We start from the raw sequence: 18545 nt of genomic DNA, 5'->3' as shown, positions 1-18545 counted from the left end.
TACAGTAAAAGAAGCATTTATTTAAAATACACTGACAATGTGGTTTATTTAAATGAAAAGGACAAACATTTGCAATTATAACTAAGGGGAAAAAACCACCCATCAATTGATATCAGAAGTACACTTTTGAATATCACATTTAGTCAAGCATCAGGTCAGTCATGTAGCCTCCAACTCTCTTCTTGCTAGTTCAAGCATGGCTTGGTCCATTATATGTACAACACCCAGCTAGCTATACAAGGAGCTGGAATACCAACAAGCAAGAAGAGGAGCACCATCTTGGTCAGGAGAGTTATTTTCCAGTTTGCTCTCTGAGGCTGTAGAGGTGAGATCTATTTGTGTGTGGTGGTGGATTTTGGGAAGCTTCCTCTCATGTGAGAATCCATTTTAGATCCACAAAATCACAGAGACAAGGGTAAGATCTTCCAGCAATCTCAAGCAACTCTTACTGGATAAGGACAATAAATGAGAAGTAAAGACAGAATACAATTCTCGCAGTAGTTGTTGAGAAGCATAATTAGGCTGCTGCTTTCAGGTCTATGCAGCCATAGCCTCCCTTAATTTCTTAATAGTGGGATTGCAACCCTATCCCAGGGTTACTTGGTCCTCCATCATTTTTGGACTACAGCCCTCATAATCCCCAGCCACAGTGGTCAATAAGGATTATGGGAACTGTTGGCCAACATCTGCAGGAGGGCCGAAATTGTGCAGCCCGGTTCTGCTTCCTCCTCTCCCATGCAAATTCCTTCTCCCTTTTTCCTCCACTGCTGCTAACCAGTATTGACTATTAGATGGGCACTAATGTTTAACTATGGTTAGTGCTGAACAGAAGTTGACACTAGGTTTAAAGCTGGTTAGCATTAACCACAGTTGCCATGGGTGGCAGTGTAATGCTTAGGCGCATCTGAGGATAGGGAGAGGTAGAGGAGAGGAAATGTTTAATCCATGATCCACCTTTTCCTTTAACACATTTCCATTTTCATCACAACCATTACTTAATGATGTCCACTGCAACTCTATGCATGTTTATTCAGAGGTCTTGCTGAGTTCAAGGAAATTTACCCTAGGTATGTGTAGGATTGTAGTCATTTTGGGTTATTCTATTCGGACAGAATAGAAAAGAGTGAGTATTTTTGTGCATATAACAGACAATGACTTCACATAACCATGATAGTGGAGGCAGTCAGTCAGTCATAATACAGCAGAAAGTGTATGGAAAACTGTCCCGCCTAATGAAGGGACCTTCCTCCTACTTTTTAATTACTTTGCCATTCAACAGGTTCAGGTCATCTACTGGAGTTGTGTTCAAAGCCTCTACCAAACAGTACATGCAAATGTTGTGTCATCTGTGCAGCCTTCTTTTAAAAAACAAACTGCACTCACCTTCAGTTAAATCCTAAACTATCCAACCCTGTTGTTGTTACACATATTGAGTGTCTATACCTGCCCAGTCTGTGACACTTTGTTATAGACTACAAAAGGCACACTGTCATAATGCATCTTTTTACAAAAGCCATTCATTTCTACCAATAAAAACATCCTACAAAAACACCATACTTACAGCAAAAAGGAAGTTAGTAGTTCTCTTGCATATGTTCTACCTGGTTCTATGCTTCTAAGCATGTTTTGCACAAGGAATACTTGGTGTATTTTTCCTCAAAGAACAGTTCTTGACAGGTAAGGAATAGCAATTTTGCTCTTATGGAGCAGCAAGGTGTTGGCCAAACTCTTTACAGGTATGTACAGTTTAAACACTATAAATTGATGTTGGTTTCATTTTTTTTATGTCCTGCTTGGCGACACTAGTTGCAAAAGGCAACAGCTTCCCAAGTGGATGAAGAGCTTTCTTGAGTGAAGAGCAGGATCCCAGTTCTCCTTGGAAATAATTCCACTCCTCTGTCTTGGTGAATCCTGCCACAGCTAGTAAGGAGGTACTGGCTGCATTTGAAGGACATCATACGTGTCCTTTGTTGCTGCACTGAGTCCCTGATAGAGAGAGAAGACAATGATGACTGGCTGGTTCCACAGAAGTGGCACTTAAATCATTGCAGTAGGGTTATGAAGGGAAGGTATGGGGCACTTGGGCTCCTTAGGATTTTTAACTCTATCCAATGGCTCCGTTTCTGCTCAGAGGCTCACATTCTACAGAGTTTACTACGGGCGGTTCAAGACCATCCACACCGTTCCATGTGTCCACCATTGCTGGCAGTGGTGCAGAACAGCCCTGTTCTACTGCAACTTAAACTTGCACAAGCACAGTTGTGCAATGTAGCATCCACTGGTAATCGTCATTAGCGCACCTCTCTCCCCAGAAACCCGTCTTATGTGTAGAATCAAATCAAAAGAATGAGAATCCTATAGGATTATATTTGTGGGACTGTTCCCATCTATTTAAAGCATTTATATACTGCCCCATATAAAATTCCAGGGTGGTTTACAATGTAAAACAAACAGCAATTAAAATCTATAAATCATATAAATCAAATTAAAATTACCAAGCCTGACGAAACAGGTGTGTTTTTGTGCATTAGATTCAAGCACTGGAATTTAAAAGGGAGACAGTTTGCTGGTACCATTCCTTACCTGATAAACAGCATCATTGCCTCTGCCACGGCGCCTCTGAAAAAATGGAATCCCAGGATTAATGATTTCCATGCCAAAGGCCTGTTTCTTTCCTTCCTCAATGGAAATTGTTGCTCCACCCACCAGTCTTTGACAACACCTTCCACTGAGAGTTCCTGTCTTTTCAATAGACCCTTGCTCTATTAAATAGGTGCACAATCTCAGGCACCTCCTGAATGCTCAATAGCCACCTTGAGCAAGCAGACAGGATAAAATGCTTTAAATAAGAATTAAAAGTGTCACAGAACCACCAATACTGCTGTTGCAATAGTAATAGGAGGATAGACAATACAAGACACTGATGCATATCAAAGTAGCAGAAAGTATCACTCACCTCTCCTTTCTTTCCAATTTCGCTGTATGCTTCACCCATCTTGTCCTTCTGTAGAGACTGGCCATGGAAGGTCAGAAAGTAGTGTTAGTAAAAGGAATGCATGCTGCTTTCATTAGTGCCTTTCTTGACTACTGCTAATTTCACAGTGAATCCTTTCAGCAGTACGTCCCTGCTTCTCTCATTCTAGTCTGGTGATAAGGAATGATTAGTGAGGGGTTTTTTGGTGGGTTTTTTTTTTTTTTTTTTTTTACATGCCTGGTTTACTGGCCATATCTTTCTCTTGAGAATCACTGAGCAGGTTCAAAAGACCTGCAAAAAGTAAGTAGGAAAGAAATGATGCTTCCTAGTAAACATACACTCCTGCTGCTCCCCAGCAGTATTCCCTGTAACAGGGATTTACAGGTGTTGTTCACTACAGCTCCCAGAATCCCCTGCTGCAATGGCCTTTGGCTGAGGATTCAGGGAGTTGTAGTCTACAACATCTGGGAATCCCTGTTACAGCGAACACTGCTCTCCAGTACTGCTGCTCATTTCCATGGCATCTGAACCCAGCAATCTCAGGTGAAGAATGCCAGGAGTCCACCATCAACTAGGGATGTGCACGAAACAGTTAGGAGGCACTTTTATAGGCCTCTGAACCAGTTCGAACATCTTGCGGTTCAAAGGTGGGGGGGATATCTTTAAGGACAGGGGAGGGTGCTCTTACCCTTAAGGACAAGGGAGGGTGTTCTTACTGCACATGCACCAGGCACTTCCAGGCACTCCCAGTCCAAGGAGGTACTAGGCGGCAAGGAGGTACACTGCCGCCCTGCCAGATCATTTAAAAAGGCAGCGCCTGTGGGGGAAATGCAGTGGGAGGGGTAAGAGCACCATCCCCCATTCTTAAAGATATGAGATATCCCCCACACCTTCGAACCAACCACTACCGTCAACTCAACATTCGTAACCAACATTTGAATTTGACTTGACCATTTATATTATTTATTAGATTTTTATCTATAGATCCTCACCATATATCAGGGGAGTGGAAGGGTCCCGACATTCTCCACCTAATATTTATGGGTTCAGACAACACAGAATTGTGCAAAAGCACCAGCAGGCCTGTATGCTCACTGAGAACTACTGCTTCCTTCCTACTTAGTGGCTGCAGGTAATCTGAACTAGCCCACTATAAAGTCAAAGTTTAGAAGCCTGCTGAGAAACTAAAGACTAAAAACATTAAGAAAGAATCCAAACACTGTGTTCTAATGTTTTAATATAATAATAGTGATAAAACTGTATGGTTGAAAGCTATCCAGACATTAAATATAATTAATCCAATGTTTAATTTCAACCATACATTTTTATTACTATTATTATACTATATTAGCACATACTATTTGGATTCTTGATGTTTTTATATATTTTTGAATCCAAACGTTTTTGTTTTCTTTCTTTTGAGAAACTAAAGGCTCTCAAGATGGCTGTGTGAAGAGATACTACCATCAAGCCAATTTTAGTCTGCAGTGTTCAAATGCCTTTAGATTAGGATCCATATTCCTGTTGGAGATCTGGGAAGTTACCCATCTAATAGCATAAAAGCAACTATACTAAAAAAAGATATGAAACAAATAAAGAAGCATCAAAGCAATTTATAAAAACAAGCTAGCCAACAAGAATTCAGAAGCTGCCAAAGATCTGCGTGAATAAAGACAACTTTTAAAAGATTCCTAAAATCAACACCAGAGGCACCTGGCAGGTAAAGATCTTCAAGATTAGGCAGCCATGAGAAAGCCATCATGGTCTGAATAGAATGCTTAAAAAAAACATTGGGGCACTTCAGATAATCCCATCTGCCAGCCCTTACATCCATAAGGACATGCATGCATCCTTAGCCATCCTAGCACAATTTCCCCTAATTTAGAGGGCGGGGAGGTGTCCAAACTGCTCCTCTACACATGCATTACTGATACTAGTTTAAGCTAGGATTTGTAGCCAGGGGCACAAATTATCTATGGGCAAAGTGGGCAATGCTCACCTTAAATTTCTCAGTCAGCCATGTTGTCTCTGCCTCCATTTTGTGTGCCTACTGTCTCCCTCTGTTGTTCCCTGCTGCTCTTGCCTGCAGCCTGCTGCTGCTTTAAGAGTTGTGAGGTGGCCGACAGTAGCACCAACCTCAGAGAATAAATGAAAAGCCCCAGATCTTTTACAATATTAATATTAACAAGGTAGGAGCCAATAAACATGCTCACTTTTGTTTTGCAAAGTGGACAGTCCTACAATCACCCTATAAACCAATCAGAAAGGGACTAGGCTGATTGACTTCTCAGGCAGCCAGTCAGAATGCCCAGAAGATGGGGAAGTCTTTTTCTTTTAGAAGAATCCAATCAGCATTTTGGTTAGAGAGCAGGTAGGATGGCTAGTAGGGGTGTGCACAGAACCCACTGGTCCGGTCTGGTTTGAGTCCGGACCAGGCCAGTTCCATTCGAAACCCGCCCCCTTGGGGTTCGGTCCGGGGGGCGGGTTTCACGAAAATAAATAAATATATATATATATATATATATACACACACACACACACACACACACATACACACACATACACACACATACTCCTTTGGGGAGTTGTTGGAGGCAGCAGCGGGGGAGGGGAGGTCTACGGAGGTTCTCCTTCCCCCCACCAGCCTCCCTTTATGGTGCCACCAGCCATCTGGCCAGCTCCTCAGCCCATTCGGGCCTTCCCCCTCCAGCATGGTGTCCATTTTGGAGGCTGCCGCACCTGCACAATTGGCCTCTGCATGACCCAGGCAACACAGAGGCCAATTGGACAGGGGCCACAGCCTCCAAAATGGCTACCACGCTGGAGGAGGAAGGCCTGAATGGGCTAAAGAGCTGGCCGAACAAATAATTGCAGAAGTGACTTTCCATGTGGGTGTGGTGCATGTATAGAAGGAATGGATTCTGTTGGAAGGAAAATAATTTTAAAAATCCATTTGCTATGCAGAGAGCTAACTAGGTTTTTGTCTGGCTTGTAGCCAGTATCTGTGACATTAATATGTCTACTGGTGCTTATGGTTCATTGGGCGAGGATTAAGGAAGTGATCTCTATTTTAAAAACATATGTTGCTTGCTAGGATGAACACCCAGGCTAAGTGGTGGGCACACAAGGTGGGCAGAGAGTGGCACCCAACTGTTCAGCAGGCATGGAGTAGGGAGAGGTTGTCACCATGCAGCTTGGCTTCCTGTGGTATCCTCCAAGTTACAGGAGATGGTTCATAGCTGCAGCAAGCATAATTGGGGGTGGGGGAGTGATTTTTTTCTATTATTGATGAATGCATTTTTGAAATGGGCAGGCAGAGCTGCCTTTGTAACTTTAGAATGTATTTGTTCTCCACTTTTGTAGCTGGTCCCTGCTTTCCGTTTTGCTTATTTAGATTTATTTACTTTTGCATGTATACAGAAAGCCTGTGCTTCCTCCCAGAAGCCCACAATGTTGCACAAGGTTACATTTATCCTCCCAACAGCCCTATGAGGAAGGTTATGTTGAGAGAAATGACTATCCCAGAGTCACCCAGTGTGTTTCATGGCTAAATGGGGATCTGAACTTGGATTTCCAGTCTAGTCCAGCACACTAACCACTGTAACACTCTCTCTCAGTTCTTCCTTGTTTATTAGTAGTAATATTCGTTTTTGAAATAATCAGGCAGACAGAGCTGCCCTGGTGACTTCAGAATGCATTTACTCTCCACTGAAGTTATACGCAACACAGACAAGAGTCTGGCTTCTGTATTTTGAGCCAGTTCAAACGTCTTAGTAGTTTTCACAGGTAGTCCCACATCCAAAATATACACTAATCCAGTTTGGGAAACATCAAAGCACAGATAACACCAGAAAGCTGCCCCCCTGCCCCCAGAAAAGGTTGTAACTTATGCACTGAATTTGCCCTTCCAAGGACCTGAGCACAGACCTATATTGTTGGGTCTGTACTGCTCAAAGGCGGGAGGGAGCTTTGATGGAGAGTATGCAGCAGGAGCAGGGATTCAGAAGATAAGCACCAGAAAGATGTGGCTTTGCACATGATTGGACTGTGGCTTCATTTACACTCTCCGCAGTCAAGATACAAAGTAAGTTGGGTTATTGCCAAACATTTGTTTCCTCACTGCTGCAGAGTTTACAAAATGGTCTCATGCTTCGGAGAAGGGGATGAAGCAACCTAGTCGCATGCAGGTGCAGTAAAAACATTCTTAAAAGAAACAGATGAATGAACATTGGGAGAGAGAATGAGGTCAATAGGGGTATTCAGCATTGTCAGCCAAGGCAGGCTGTGGGTGCTGAGTGTTGCTTTGGAACCTGTTTACAGAAGCTCTTTCAGGTGCCCATGAGATGTATTGTATATGAAGATGACTGGTCAATAATGCAGAGAGGCACTTTTGCTTTTTCTAAAGGAAATAATATGACCAGCAACAAAGCAGAGTGCTTTTCTGTAACATGTAGTGCTTGATTTTACTCACGCTGTAAACTCTGTCCTCAGGTTTCTTTCTTCTATGCTGAAAAACAAAGAAGAAGAAGAAGCTCTCCAACCATTCTTATGAACAAACATGAAGACTTCTTAATGGATATGTGACATATTGTGAGGATTTCTATGGACATTTTCTAGTCTTACAGTAGCCAAAGATTGCCTTGGCAGTAGGTTTAGTAATAAGACTTCTCTTAGCACACAAAGTCCTCCAGGTACCCTCTTGGTGGCATTTTCTAAAGCACTAGAAGTCCTGTTCCAATTGCGATTTAATGTATGCCAACATATTTCTAAACAGGATGCTGAAGAAATTAATTAATTTGGAAAAGGATGGATGTGTGGCGTTACCTGGTTTTTCCCTCCCATTTCAATGTCGTGGTCTCTCTTTTTAGCTCCTAGCGAATCGTATTCATCTCTGTGTCCATGAGACAGTTTCTGTATTTTTTGGAAGGGAAAAAAATACACATGTGCACATCAGAATGACAGGCTACAGTAAGAAGAGTTCCTCATGGGCTAGCCAGTCCTGTGGCTTCAGGATGGACTCAATCCCAACATGAGTTCATTTATCTACATCTTGTCATTCCAAAAGCATCATGAGACAACTTGGCCCTTAGTCCTGAATGCGGCTAATGCCATCAAATTAATGGCACTGCTGAGTTTTTATTACTGAGAGTTCATACTGATGTAATGTCCATTGACCTAAGCCTAAACATTGTAGTTATAAGCCAGGAGTTCCTCTTCTAGCTGGTACATAGTGTACATTTTCCAGTATTCCGTTTGCAATATCCTACATGGGAAATGTTTAATTCATTTTACCCAGAGTACCCAGAACATTGGGGGGCAATATGCTAAATCATTGTAAACCGCTTAGAGAGCTTCCAGCTTTAGAGCGGTATATAAATGTAAGTGCTATTGCTATTGCTATTCATTATGGTTGTAGTTGCTGTGTGGACCATGGCTGCATAAGCATTATTGGATGCTGTTGTTGAAACAAGCGAACTGAATTCTTGTTGTGTCCACTGAGAGCTTCAAGGACCATTTGGAAGGTTTTTTTAATGCTCAGACAAGTTTACTGTGCTTTCTCCCCCACCACTGTGCTCCTCCATGGTGGCAGTACTTACTTTTTATCTATTTATTTGGCACAATTGTATACTTGGGATGTGCACAGAACCGGCTGGTCTGGTTTAGTTTGAATCCAGACCGGACTCAAACCTGACTGGACCAGTTCGGTCCGGTACCCCTTCAACCCACCCACACCCCCGGTTAAAAAATATTTTTTTTTAACCTTTAGCCCCTTTGGGGGGCTTTCTCTAGGCTGCGGGGGGGGGGGTCCACGAAGGTTCCCCCTCCCCCCGCCGGCCTCAGTCATCACCACCGCGGCCCGTTCGGCCACTTTTTTCAGCCTGTTCAGGCCTCCGTATTTTGGCGCGGCAGCCATTAAAAAGATAGCTTCCGTGCATGCGCAAATGGCCTCTGTGAGACCCTGGGCCATGCCAGGCCTTGCAGAGGCCATTTGCGCATGCATGGTGGCGATGACCCAGGCCAGCAGGGGGCCTAGAGGAAGCCCCCCAAAAGGGCTAAAGGTTAAAAAAAATTAAAGAAAATTCATGGAACCCCCTCCCGAACAATAGGGGAGCATGGGGGGAGCTTCTTACCATGCTTTGCCCCAGAATGTGCCCAAATCAGCTGAAAATCATCTGAAAATCACCACATTTTTGTTTTTCCCCTTAAACAGCCATTTTGAGGTTCTGAGAAACAAAATGGCTCCCAGAAATGACCCACACGATCATTTCCGGCCACCCTCAACCTGCGGATATGCAAGATCAATGTGTCCATCCACCCCCCACCCCACATATGCCAAAGTTAGGTGTCTTTTTCCCAACCATGGATAATGAATCCGCGGATAACGAGGTTTCCCTGTACTACCTTTTACATTGCAAGAGATTCCGCACAGGCAGGGCAAGTACTTCTTCACACAATATATGATTCCTTTATAGAATTCACTGCTCTGGGATGCAGTGATAAGTCACTAGGTTAGATGGCTTTGAAAGGGTGTTAGCGATATATAGCCACCTTTAAAAATATTTCTATACCACCCAAAATTTGCATCTCTGGGAGGTTTACAATTAAAATCATTTAAAACATTAAAGCATTTAAAACCCAATATTAAAAATATTAAATCTTTAAATCTAATTAAAAGCCTGGGTGAATAAATGTTTCTTCAGTGCCTTTTAAAAAGTTGCCAGCGGTGGGGAGGCTCTTATTTCAACAGAGAGCGCATTCCAATGTCCAGGAGCAGCAACAGAGAAGGCCCGTTCCCGAGTAGCCACCTGACAAGTTGGTGGCAACCACAGATGAACCTCTCCAGATTATCTTAATAGGTGGTGGGGCTCATGGCGAAGATGTTCTCTTCAATGATTTTGTCTATTAGCCATGATGGCTATATGAACATATACAGAAACAGTATGCATCAATACTAGTTGCTCAGGTAGAAACTGCAGGGGATGGCTATAGCCCTAGAGCTGATCACCCCTCACTACTACAAGCTAACTGCTTATTCTGTGCTATTGGAATGAAAAAGATTTACAGGTGCTATTATGCAAGGCTATAATACAGCTGGGACAATGACCGTATAGACAAGCTTAGAAGTACTAACAGAAAACCTTGCATATTGTCAGAGCAGAGCAATGGATTGTCTTCTATAGGAAGCATCATTCCCAGAAAGAAAGGAGAGGAGAGCTAGTCTTGTGGTAGCAGGCATGGCCTCTCCCCTTAGCTAAGAAGGGGCTGCTACAATGTGAGCACTGTAAGATATTCCGCTTAGGGGATGGAGCTGCTCTGGGAAGAGCAGAAGGTTTCAAGTTCCCTCCCTGGCTTCTCCAAGATAGGGCTGAGAGATATTCCTGCCTGCAACCTTGGAGAAGCTTCTGCCAATCTGTGAAGACAATACTGAGCTAGATAGATCCAGAGGTGCTCTTACCCCTGGACTTCGGGCCTGAAATCTAGGGCCTCCTCAGCCCCTGAGGGCTCGCAAATCCTCTTTAGTCTGTCCCAGGTGCTTTGGTCGCCCAGTGGAGCATAATTAACTTGCAAGGCAGGGGAGCCTCCAAAGGCCTTTAGGTCCAGGCTCCAAAATTACCTAGGTGCACCTCTGGATAGACCAATGGTCTGACTCAGTATATGGCAGCTTCCTATGTTCCTAAGTTAATGACTGTGCTAGCTGAGCCACTAGGAACTCAGTGACTGCCTTAACTGCTGGAAAATCACTTTTCCAACCTCATAGCTTAGGTTGTAGCACATTCAGAAACTCTTTGAAAGCAAGCCGTCAGGTTCTAAAGTGGGGAGAAATAAAGCAAAAAAAGCTGTATTAATGATGGGAAGGGCTCCCCCAGCCAGTTCAGAATGGAGCCAAGTCAGGAGCCATTTACCGGCTGCCCAAAATTAATTTAATATAAAACTGGACTATCTTGCTCCTGAGGATGTCATTGGGATTGTGACAGAATCTAGAATTACATTTCCCACATTACCTAGCAAAATGCTGCCATCCATGTTTGTGGTGGTCGCTGGGGATAATTGGTTTTTATAGGAATTGTATTTCCCGTGGTGCCCAGTAGACCCAGATGCTGCTGTACATGCCTGCATCAGCTTTTACAGCCTGGTTCCAGAGGCCCACTACTGCTACAAGTGCCTGGAGCCCTCCAATCTTTGGTCCATGCCTTTGGTACATTTGAGGAGTGTTGGCAACATCAATGAGTCAAAACAGATTCGCTTAGGATTAGCCCTGAAGCTGAAGGAGTCTGAACCTGATTCTAATGGATCCAGGGGCACAAACCCATAAATTCAGTGCCCTAATTCTCCCTTCAGATGCCATCCCATCATTTGTCTTCATTTACAGATCAAGAAATATAAGAAACTCACTACTTACATTATATACATCATCTGAGGCCCGAGAGGGTGATGGTTCAGAAGAGCCTTTGCTTAACTGGAAAACACAAACGTTATCTTTTAATAGTGTGAGTACACCCATGTGTAAGGGGCTTTATTCATAAAAGAGCAAGTTTCTGTCCTGCACTGTTGCTATTAATCTGAGCCAGTTTCTGCCAACGACTGATGTAGTGGCAAGGTTACATGGTTTGGGTCTTCACCAGTTACCATACTATACAGATATTCCATGAACATTTCAATCTTTTTGTGTCCTATGCTAGCCTTTGTCAAAATAATGGAGCAAAAAGGGGGGGGGATCTGAAGCTCTTCCTTAGAGCAGCCTTCTATAAGTATGTAAAAAAATAAGTCTATGAAAGCATTTGGTTAGACATATTTATGGAGGAGAGGTTTATCAATGGCTATTCGTATTGATGGCTATGGGCTACCTCAAGGTTTTACAGGCAGGATGCCTCTGAATATCACTTGCAGGGGATATCTCCTTGCAGCAGCAGGAGAGGGGCATGCCTTCATTGCCTGTGGGCTTCCTAGAGGCTTCTGGTGGGCCACTGTGGGAAACTGGATGCTGGACTATAGGCCTTGGGCCTGATCCGGGAAGGCTCTTCTTCTTAAAGCTGCCTATGAATTTCCCATTAACAATGCAGTATTTGAGATATTTAACATAGAATTTCTAGAACTCCTTTTCCCAACCCTTCTGGACTTAAATTAAATTTGGGCTCAGCAAGATCTCAGAGCTCCAGATCTGCACTTAGGATCTCCACTGAGTACCAAGAACCTTCTCTACTACATTCTTACAATCCTATCCTAACTTGGAGCTAATCTACCTCCTTGTGACAGCAACAAGGATAAAGACATTTGTGGGTCACAGAAAAGGATCCACGCATCCATCTTTCCCATCAGACACATCACAGCACTTAAAAAAAAAATCCTTCTGAAGCAGTAATGAGCGGTATAAGATCTCATAGTCCGAGAATGTGCCCAGGTGGGAAATTTTTGCACTGAAAGCTGGCAAAAAGTGAATCTTCCTCCTGTCTTTAAAGTGAAGCTTTTATCTGTGTGCACATAGGGCTGCATTCAGACATGGGCAACCACTAATATAGAGTGAAAGAGGGAGAGATTTGGTCTTCAAATGGATAACTCAGTTTACAAAGGAAGCACCTGAGGGCCACAAACAGTTGCTGCCAACATTTAAACCAGCCTTCAGATCTTTTATGTGGGTTTGCACTTTGAGGCTGAACGGAGGGTCATTGCTTTTTAGTTGACCGGTAGAGAGGCGTTTTGGACTGGAAGCAAGCAGCTGGCTGCCAATTTACTCACTCCCCTCTCAGTATCTCCGTGAGAAGAACTGAGAAGCACTTTTGCTAGGGTCTTACCATGCCCTCCCTAATGATCACTGTCTCAACTTGAGAGCAGGCAGGGACTGTGGCTCCCACAGTCAAACACAATGTACATCAGGGAGTGTGTGTAAGTGATTTCTTCCCTTCAGGCAGCAAACTCACAAAGACTCCCAATTTTGAGATCAGCCCTTTTCAGCTGCAGGTGGGATTTATAATTGAACCACAGCCCCTCTGCCCTTATATTTTCCACCATAACCCATTTCCACATATTTCTTCAACAGGTGTGAACTCATCCCTTGCGGAGTATGAAGATTTCAGTTTCTAACACACATAAGAACAGTACTGGAAGCAACAAGTAACCTCCTGTTAAAAAACCTCACTTCTGCTTTGGAAAGACGGCATCTGTATCAAAGAGAATCTCTACAATCTAAACGTCAGGGAAATGCTGCCTGTGTGGGCATGAAAGCTGTGTGTAAAGTATCACCCACGTATGCATTTCACACATGATGATCTACACAAAGGTGCACTTTGTTGCTTATACAGCACTGAGAAAATAATTCAGCTATGTGCTAAGAAATCAACACAGTGAAATGTGATAGACATCTTCAATGACTTCTCAAGGAACTCCACCTCTTTGTCCTATCCAAAGCTCGGTGAAAGGGCTTGGCAGGATCCTTAATGTATAAAGAGACCACTACATCCCACCTGATACATGGAAACTGCTTCCTACTTTTCAGCTTGCCATAAGATGCACAGTGGTGCAGTAGCTTTCCCATTAGAAAATCATAATGCTTCTCAGCTCTGAGCAACTTTATGAATCTCTAAGGAAGACACACACAACCACATGACTTCCATATCACCATCCAGCAGCTTGAAAAGCTGAGGAGGGGGCATCTCCGCAGTCAGATGATCGGCGGAATGCAGTGGTCCATTTGAATGCTGAGGTTCCTCACCACCACTGAGAGACAGTTGTGAGAGGTAGTAAAGGGTTGTCTGGAATGAGTCCAGTTGCCCAGCTCCCACCCAACAGCTAGCCAGTGCTCATCCTCTGCTATCTTCTGCTGGGCAGAGAGTGAAGGCAAGTCTCTATCTCTATCTCTATCTATATACATACACACACACACACACCACACACACAATTACAGGTTATTTGCATATATATAAAGAACAAGCAACTCCCAATTTTGAAGAGTGTATAACTCACCTTTGCGTTTACAAAACAGACTGTGATAACAATAGCATAAATTAAGAGAATGCCATCCAGAATGTAACACAGTTTTGGATCAGTCAGTCCTAGTGCGTCAGCATCTGCACAAAAGTAATAAAGGGTTGATTATGTACTTATTAATTCAAACCAACTTGTAACCACTTTTCTGTACTAGAGAGAGCAGGGTTCCTTTTCAAGCAACTGTGATCCTGTCCTGCACGTCAATAATAATAAGAATTATCAGGCAAAGTGGTTGCCAATGAGGCCACTATTTTTATTTTATTTGAGGGCCACAACTCCAGGCTCCATTGGTGAAACAACTGAAGTGTTTACACTGACATCTGTACTGCTAACACCAGTGAGTAATTACGTGTAGATATTTGAAAAGTCACTCACAAACTCTGGCCCTGATCCTGTCCTACTTGTATGCAATTAACAGGAGCCCAGATGCAGATGCACATTCCTATCTATATAGTCCACACATGCACACATGATAAGATAAGATAAGATAAGATAAGATAAGATAAGATAAGATAAGATAAGCTATTAGATGAAATTATTTGTTGAGCTAGTTTCTGGAATCCAGCATATTCATCTGCAGGAAGTTATAAAGGTACAGTATATAGATGGTAACACAAATCCAAAATAATTTCTGCCATTTGATGAGACTGGGAAAAGACCATCTTTCCGTTCTGTGATTCAGTGTGGAATCACATTAATAATAGCTGGCATGGGTGTTGCTACAGTCTTAACCACAATTAACTGAGAAGGAAATGAGAATAGGAAATGAGAGGCAGTCTAGAGCTGAGAAGAGCAACTGTTAGTCTCCTCTTTCCAAAAGATTTGAAGGGACTAATTCAAATTAGGAGAAAGATTTGTGTGATCATTTAAGCAGCAGAAAGGTACATTGGGGGAAGGTTTTCAAGGAAAGTTCAATATAGATTTATTTAGTTATTTATTAATATGTCTATATCGCCTAACTCAGAGGCTCTAGGCAGTTCACTTGAGTAAAAATAAGATACACCATTAAAAACCATTAAAAATTAAAACCATTTAAAACTATTTAAGAGTAACTAAAAGCCAGGCTAAACTAAAGTGTCTTGAAGGCTCTTTTAAAAGGCTGGTAATGATTTCAAGCCTTGAGTATTCATAGGGAGCACATTCCACAGCCCAGGAATGTGCTCCCTAGTATATATTCCCTACAGAGAAAGCCTAATTCTCAGTCGGCGCCTGACAAACTGGCAGCCGTCAGAGATCAACCTCTCTCGAAGACCTTATTGTGTAGTGGGGATCATGATAAAAAAGGCGCTTTTCCAAGTAGCCCAGTCCTAAGCCATATAGGGCTTTAAAGGTCATTACCAGCACCTTCTATTTTGCTCAGAAACCTATCGGCAGCCAGTGCAATTGTTTTAAAAGAGGAATAATATGTTTTCTCTGAGAAACCCCAGAGACCAATCTGGCTGCTGCATTTTGAACTAACTGAAGTTTCTGAACTACATACAAAGGTAGCCCCATGTTGAGCCCATTATAGTAGTCAAGGCTATAGGTTACCAGAGAGTGCACCACAGTTTTGAGATCTTATCTTTAAGGAATGAATGCAGCTGCCATATCAACCAAAGTTGATAAAAATTGAGACACCAGGGTGAAGCCTGAGTCCAGAAGCACTCCATAACTACATACCTATTCCATTGGTGGGTGTGGGGGGGGGGGGCAGGAATACAACTCATCCAGAACAGGAAGTTCTATCATGTCCCTCAAATATGACCCCTTACCACAAGTACCTCCTTCTTGTTTGGATTCAGCTTCAATTTATTATCCCTCCTTCAGCCCATTATCACCTGTAGGCAGGCACTGGAGGGGGGAAGGGGCTGTACCATTTCCTGATGACATCATGGAGATATATTTGGGTTATCAGCATATTGAAAACACCTTGCTCTAAATCTATTGATGGCCTCACACAGTAGTTTCATGTAGATGTTAAAGGGCATTGGAGATAGGATGGAGCCCTGAGGGACACCCATACAATAGCTCTTGTTTCACAGAGCAGCTATCCCCGAGTGACACCATCTGGAATCTACCTGAGAGAAAGGAATAGAACCACAGCAAGGCAGTACCACCTATTCCCAAATCCCTCAAATGATCCAGAAGGATACTATGGTTGATGAAACTGAAAACCGCAGAAAGATCCAAAAGGACAAACACAGTCACACTCCCTCTGACAATTCCTTGGTAGAGATAATCCATCAGGCCAACCAAGGTTGTCTCCACCCCAAAGCCTGATCTAAAGTCAGGCTGAAATGGGTCTAGATAATCCGTATCTTCCAAAACTACACTTTACCCAACCAAGGGAGGTTGGAGACAAGCCTAAAATTATCCATCAGTGAGGGCTCTAGGGCAGGCTTCTTAAGTAAAGGTCTCACAATTGCCTCCTCCCAACATGGAGGCATCCTGCCCTCCCTCAGTGAGGTATTTATGATGCCAAATAGGCCATCTCTAACAGCTTCCCTACTAGATGATATAAGCCATGTTGGGCACAGATCCAGAGAACAGATACTAGGCTGAACATCTCCAAGGAGCTTGCCACATCCTCAGGAGTCACAAATTGAAACTGATCCATTCTAATCAAATCAGAGATTACTGGACACCCCTGCAATTGATCCCACCATAACTGTGGAATCCAAATCGGTTCAAATGTGAAATATTTTATCTGCAAAAAAAATATTATTAGAAATATCACAAGGGGATCCAGAGAGGAGGGAACCTAAATCAATCCCCTCACAATTTTGAGCAACTCTGCTGGATGCAAACTTGCAGATGCAATACATCTAGAATAGAATTGTTTCTTTGCTATATATATTGCCAAAGTATAAGCCTTCAAATTGGCTTTGTGTTGTGTCTTGTTGGATTCGAGTCAAGTCTTCCTCCACTTGCACTCCAGTCTTCTCAGCTCCCATAACTCTTCTGTATACCATGAAGCTAATTTTGAAGCAGGATGGAGAGGACACTTAGGGGTGATTGTGTCTACTGTCCTGGCAAGTTCCCTGTTCCAAGTATCCACCAAGGCATTAACAGAACCCTCCAAGGCAATATTCAAGATCTTTATTACAAAAATAGCCACTGAATCATTCATTAACACAAAACTATATATCAATAAAGACTTACGTGAAGATATTCAAAATATAAGTGGGTCCTTCATATGGAATAAAATCCAATCAAGGTGCCATTGAAACATACCAGGCAACATCCAGACTCAGTAAGTCAAAACTAAATCCCACTGAAATGAAAGGGACTTAGTTATGGCTAACGTTTATTGATTTCAGTGGTGCTTAGCCATGCCAAAGTAGTTTGGACAGACACATAGGAAGCTGATCTATGATTGTAATAAACTGAATCTAATCAACATAGAAAGAAAAAAATTGTACATAGGAAGCTGCCTTTACCATATTTCTAGCTCAATATTGCCTACTCTGATTAGCAGCATCTGTCTCCAGGGTTTGGAAGAAGAGGCTTTCCTAGCCCTGAGATACCAGGGACTGAAACTGGGACCTTGTACATGCAAAGGAGATGCTCTGCCACTGAGCTGCCTCATCCCCATTACCCTCCAACTTAAAACACAAAGACCACAAACAATTTGCAGTTAGGCTTAAGCACATGCCAGATTGGAGTTGTTGTTTTTTAACTGACATATACATGTCAATGGCTTACAACAATGCCATAAGCACCAAGCCTCCTTTCAGAGTACAGTGCTAAATGCAAATCTGCAATTAGTGAAAATAACTCTTTTAATCCAAGTAATATATACATAAAAGATACTGGTATAGAACCATTATAAATGTCCCACTAACCTAAACTAGACCACTGCAGTTTCATTTTAAAATGAGATTACTGTGAAACAAGAATTGAGACATAACTATGCAAGTCAAGAGAGGAAACCTGTGTGCTGAAGTTAAAATGGAGCTCAGTTCCTGACATCAGTCTGAAGAGTTCCCTCAACTGCTTGTGGTGCACAGTGCGGTTACTCTGAGCAAATTCAGCCCCCTCCACTCAGGCTGACAGCTGGGTCTCCTGAATGCAAGGTTTCCTGAGTGCAAGGTTTCTCAAGTACCAGAGCTCTGTTTTATGCCACTAGTACAAACTTCAGACTCTCGGAAAGTCTTTTTTGCAGCAGTCTTGTTAATGGCCAAACATTATGAGCCCACAGATAAACCATCAGTGAACCTCTAGAAATGCAAGGGGGGGAAACAACTATTTAGAAGAACAGAGGTAAGTCCAGTTTGCTTCCCTCTTCTTGCACGTCCATAAGCACTTTCACAACATACCAAGACTGGAACACTTAAGCCCTACTCCTATTCAGCACTTATATAATCTGTGTACAGTGTACACAGGTACAGATCTGTCCATAGCTACAGTACTGGTTATGCTGAACGGAAGTACAGCAGTACACTTCCTATCTGTATCCGACATTTCAGAGGTTCACTTTTAAAAAGAATGCAGATGCAGTCATTCACAAATATATGTACAGACACTTGTATACTTGTACAACAGAATGTCTGAAAATAGCTTAAGTAATAGGGGTATGCACAGAACCGGGTTTGGCGGAGCAGTTTGA

At 42.8% G+C, this 18545-nt stretch overlaps 1 protein-coding gene across 2 annotated transcripts in view; it reads right to left on the bottom strand.

Moving 5' to 3' along the window:
- The window catches only part of CD247 (CD247 molecule), a 68580-nt gene continuing 50035 nt past the window's right edge, over positions 1 to 18545 (bottom strand). Inside the window, exons 2-9 of one of the 2 annotated variants that reach the window (XR_008318439.1) lie at positions 13934 to 14037; positions 11376 to 11432; positions 7799 to 7885; positions 7446 to 7481; positions 4974 to 5110; positions 2957 to 3013; positions 2584 to 2619; positions 1942 to 1986 (exon numbers count right to left, since the gene is read on the bottom strand). Coding sequence is in view for 1 of the 2 variants with exons in the window: in XM_053304726.1 (XP_053160701.1) it covers positions 1921 to 1986; positions 2584 to 2619; positions 2957 to 3013; positions 7446 to 7481; positions 7799 to 7885; positions 11376 to 11432; positions 13934 to 14037 (443 nt within the window). In the remaining variant the exon portion in view is untranslated. Of the gene's footprint in view, positions 1987 to 2583; positions 2620 to 2956; positions 3014 to 4973; positions 5111 to 7445; positions 7482 to 7798; positions 7886 to 11375; positions 11433 to 13933; positions 14038 to 18545 lie in introns of both variants that reach the window. The other variant, XM_053304726.1, reaches the window with a different exon arrangement.

The sequence above is a fragment of the Hemicordylus capensis genome, chromosome 3 (assembly GCF_027244095.1).
Source record: "Hemicordylus capensis ecotype Gifberg chromosome 3, rHemCap1.1.pri, whole genome shotgun sequence".
NCBI classification, from domain to species: Eukaryota; Metazoa; Chordata; class Lepidosauria; order Squamata; family Cordylidae; genus Hemicordylus; species Hemicordylus capensis.
This window is presented reverse-complemented; position numbering and strand designations above follow the sequence as displayed.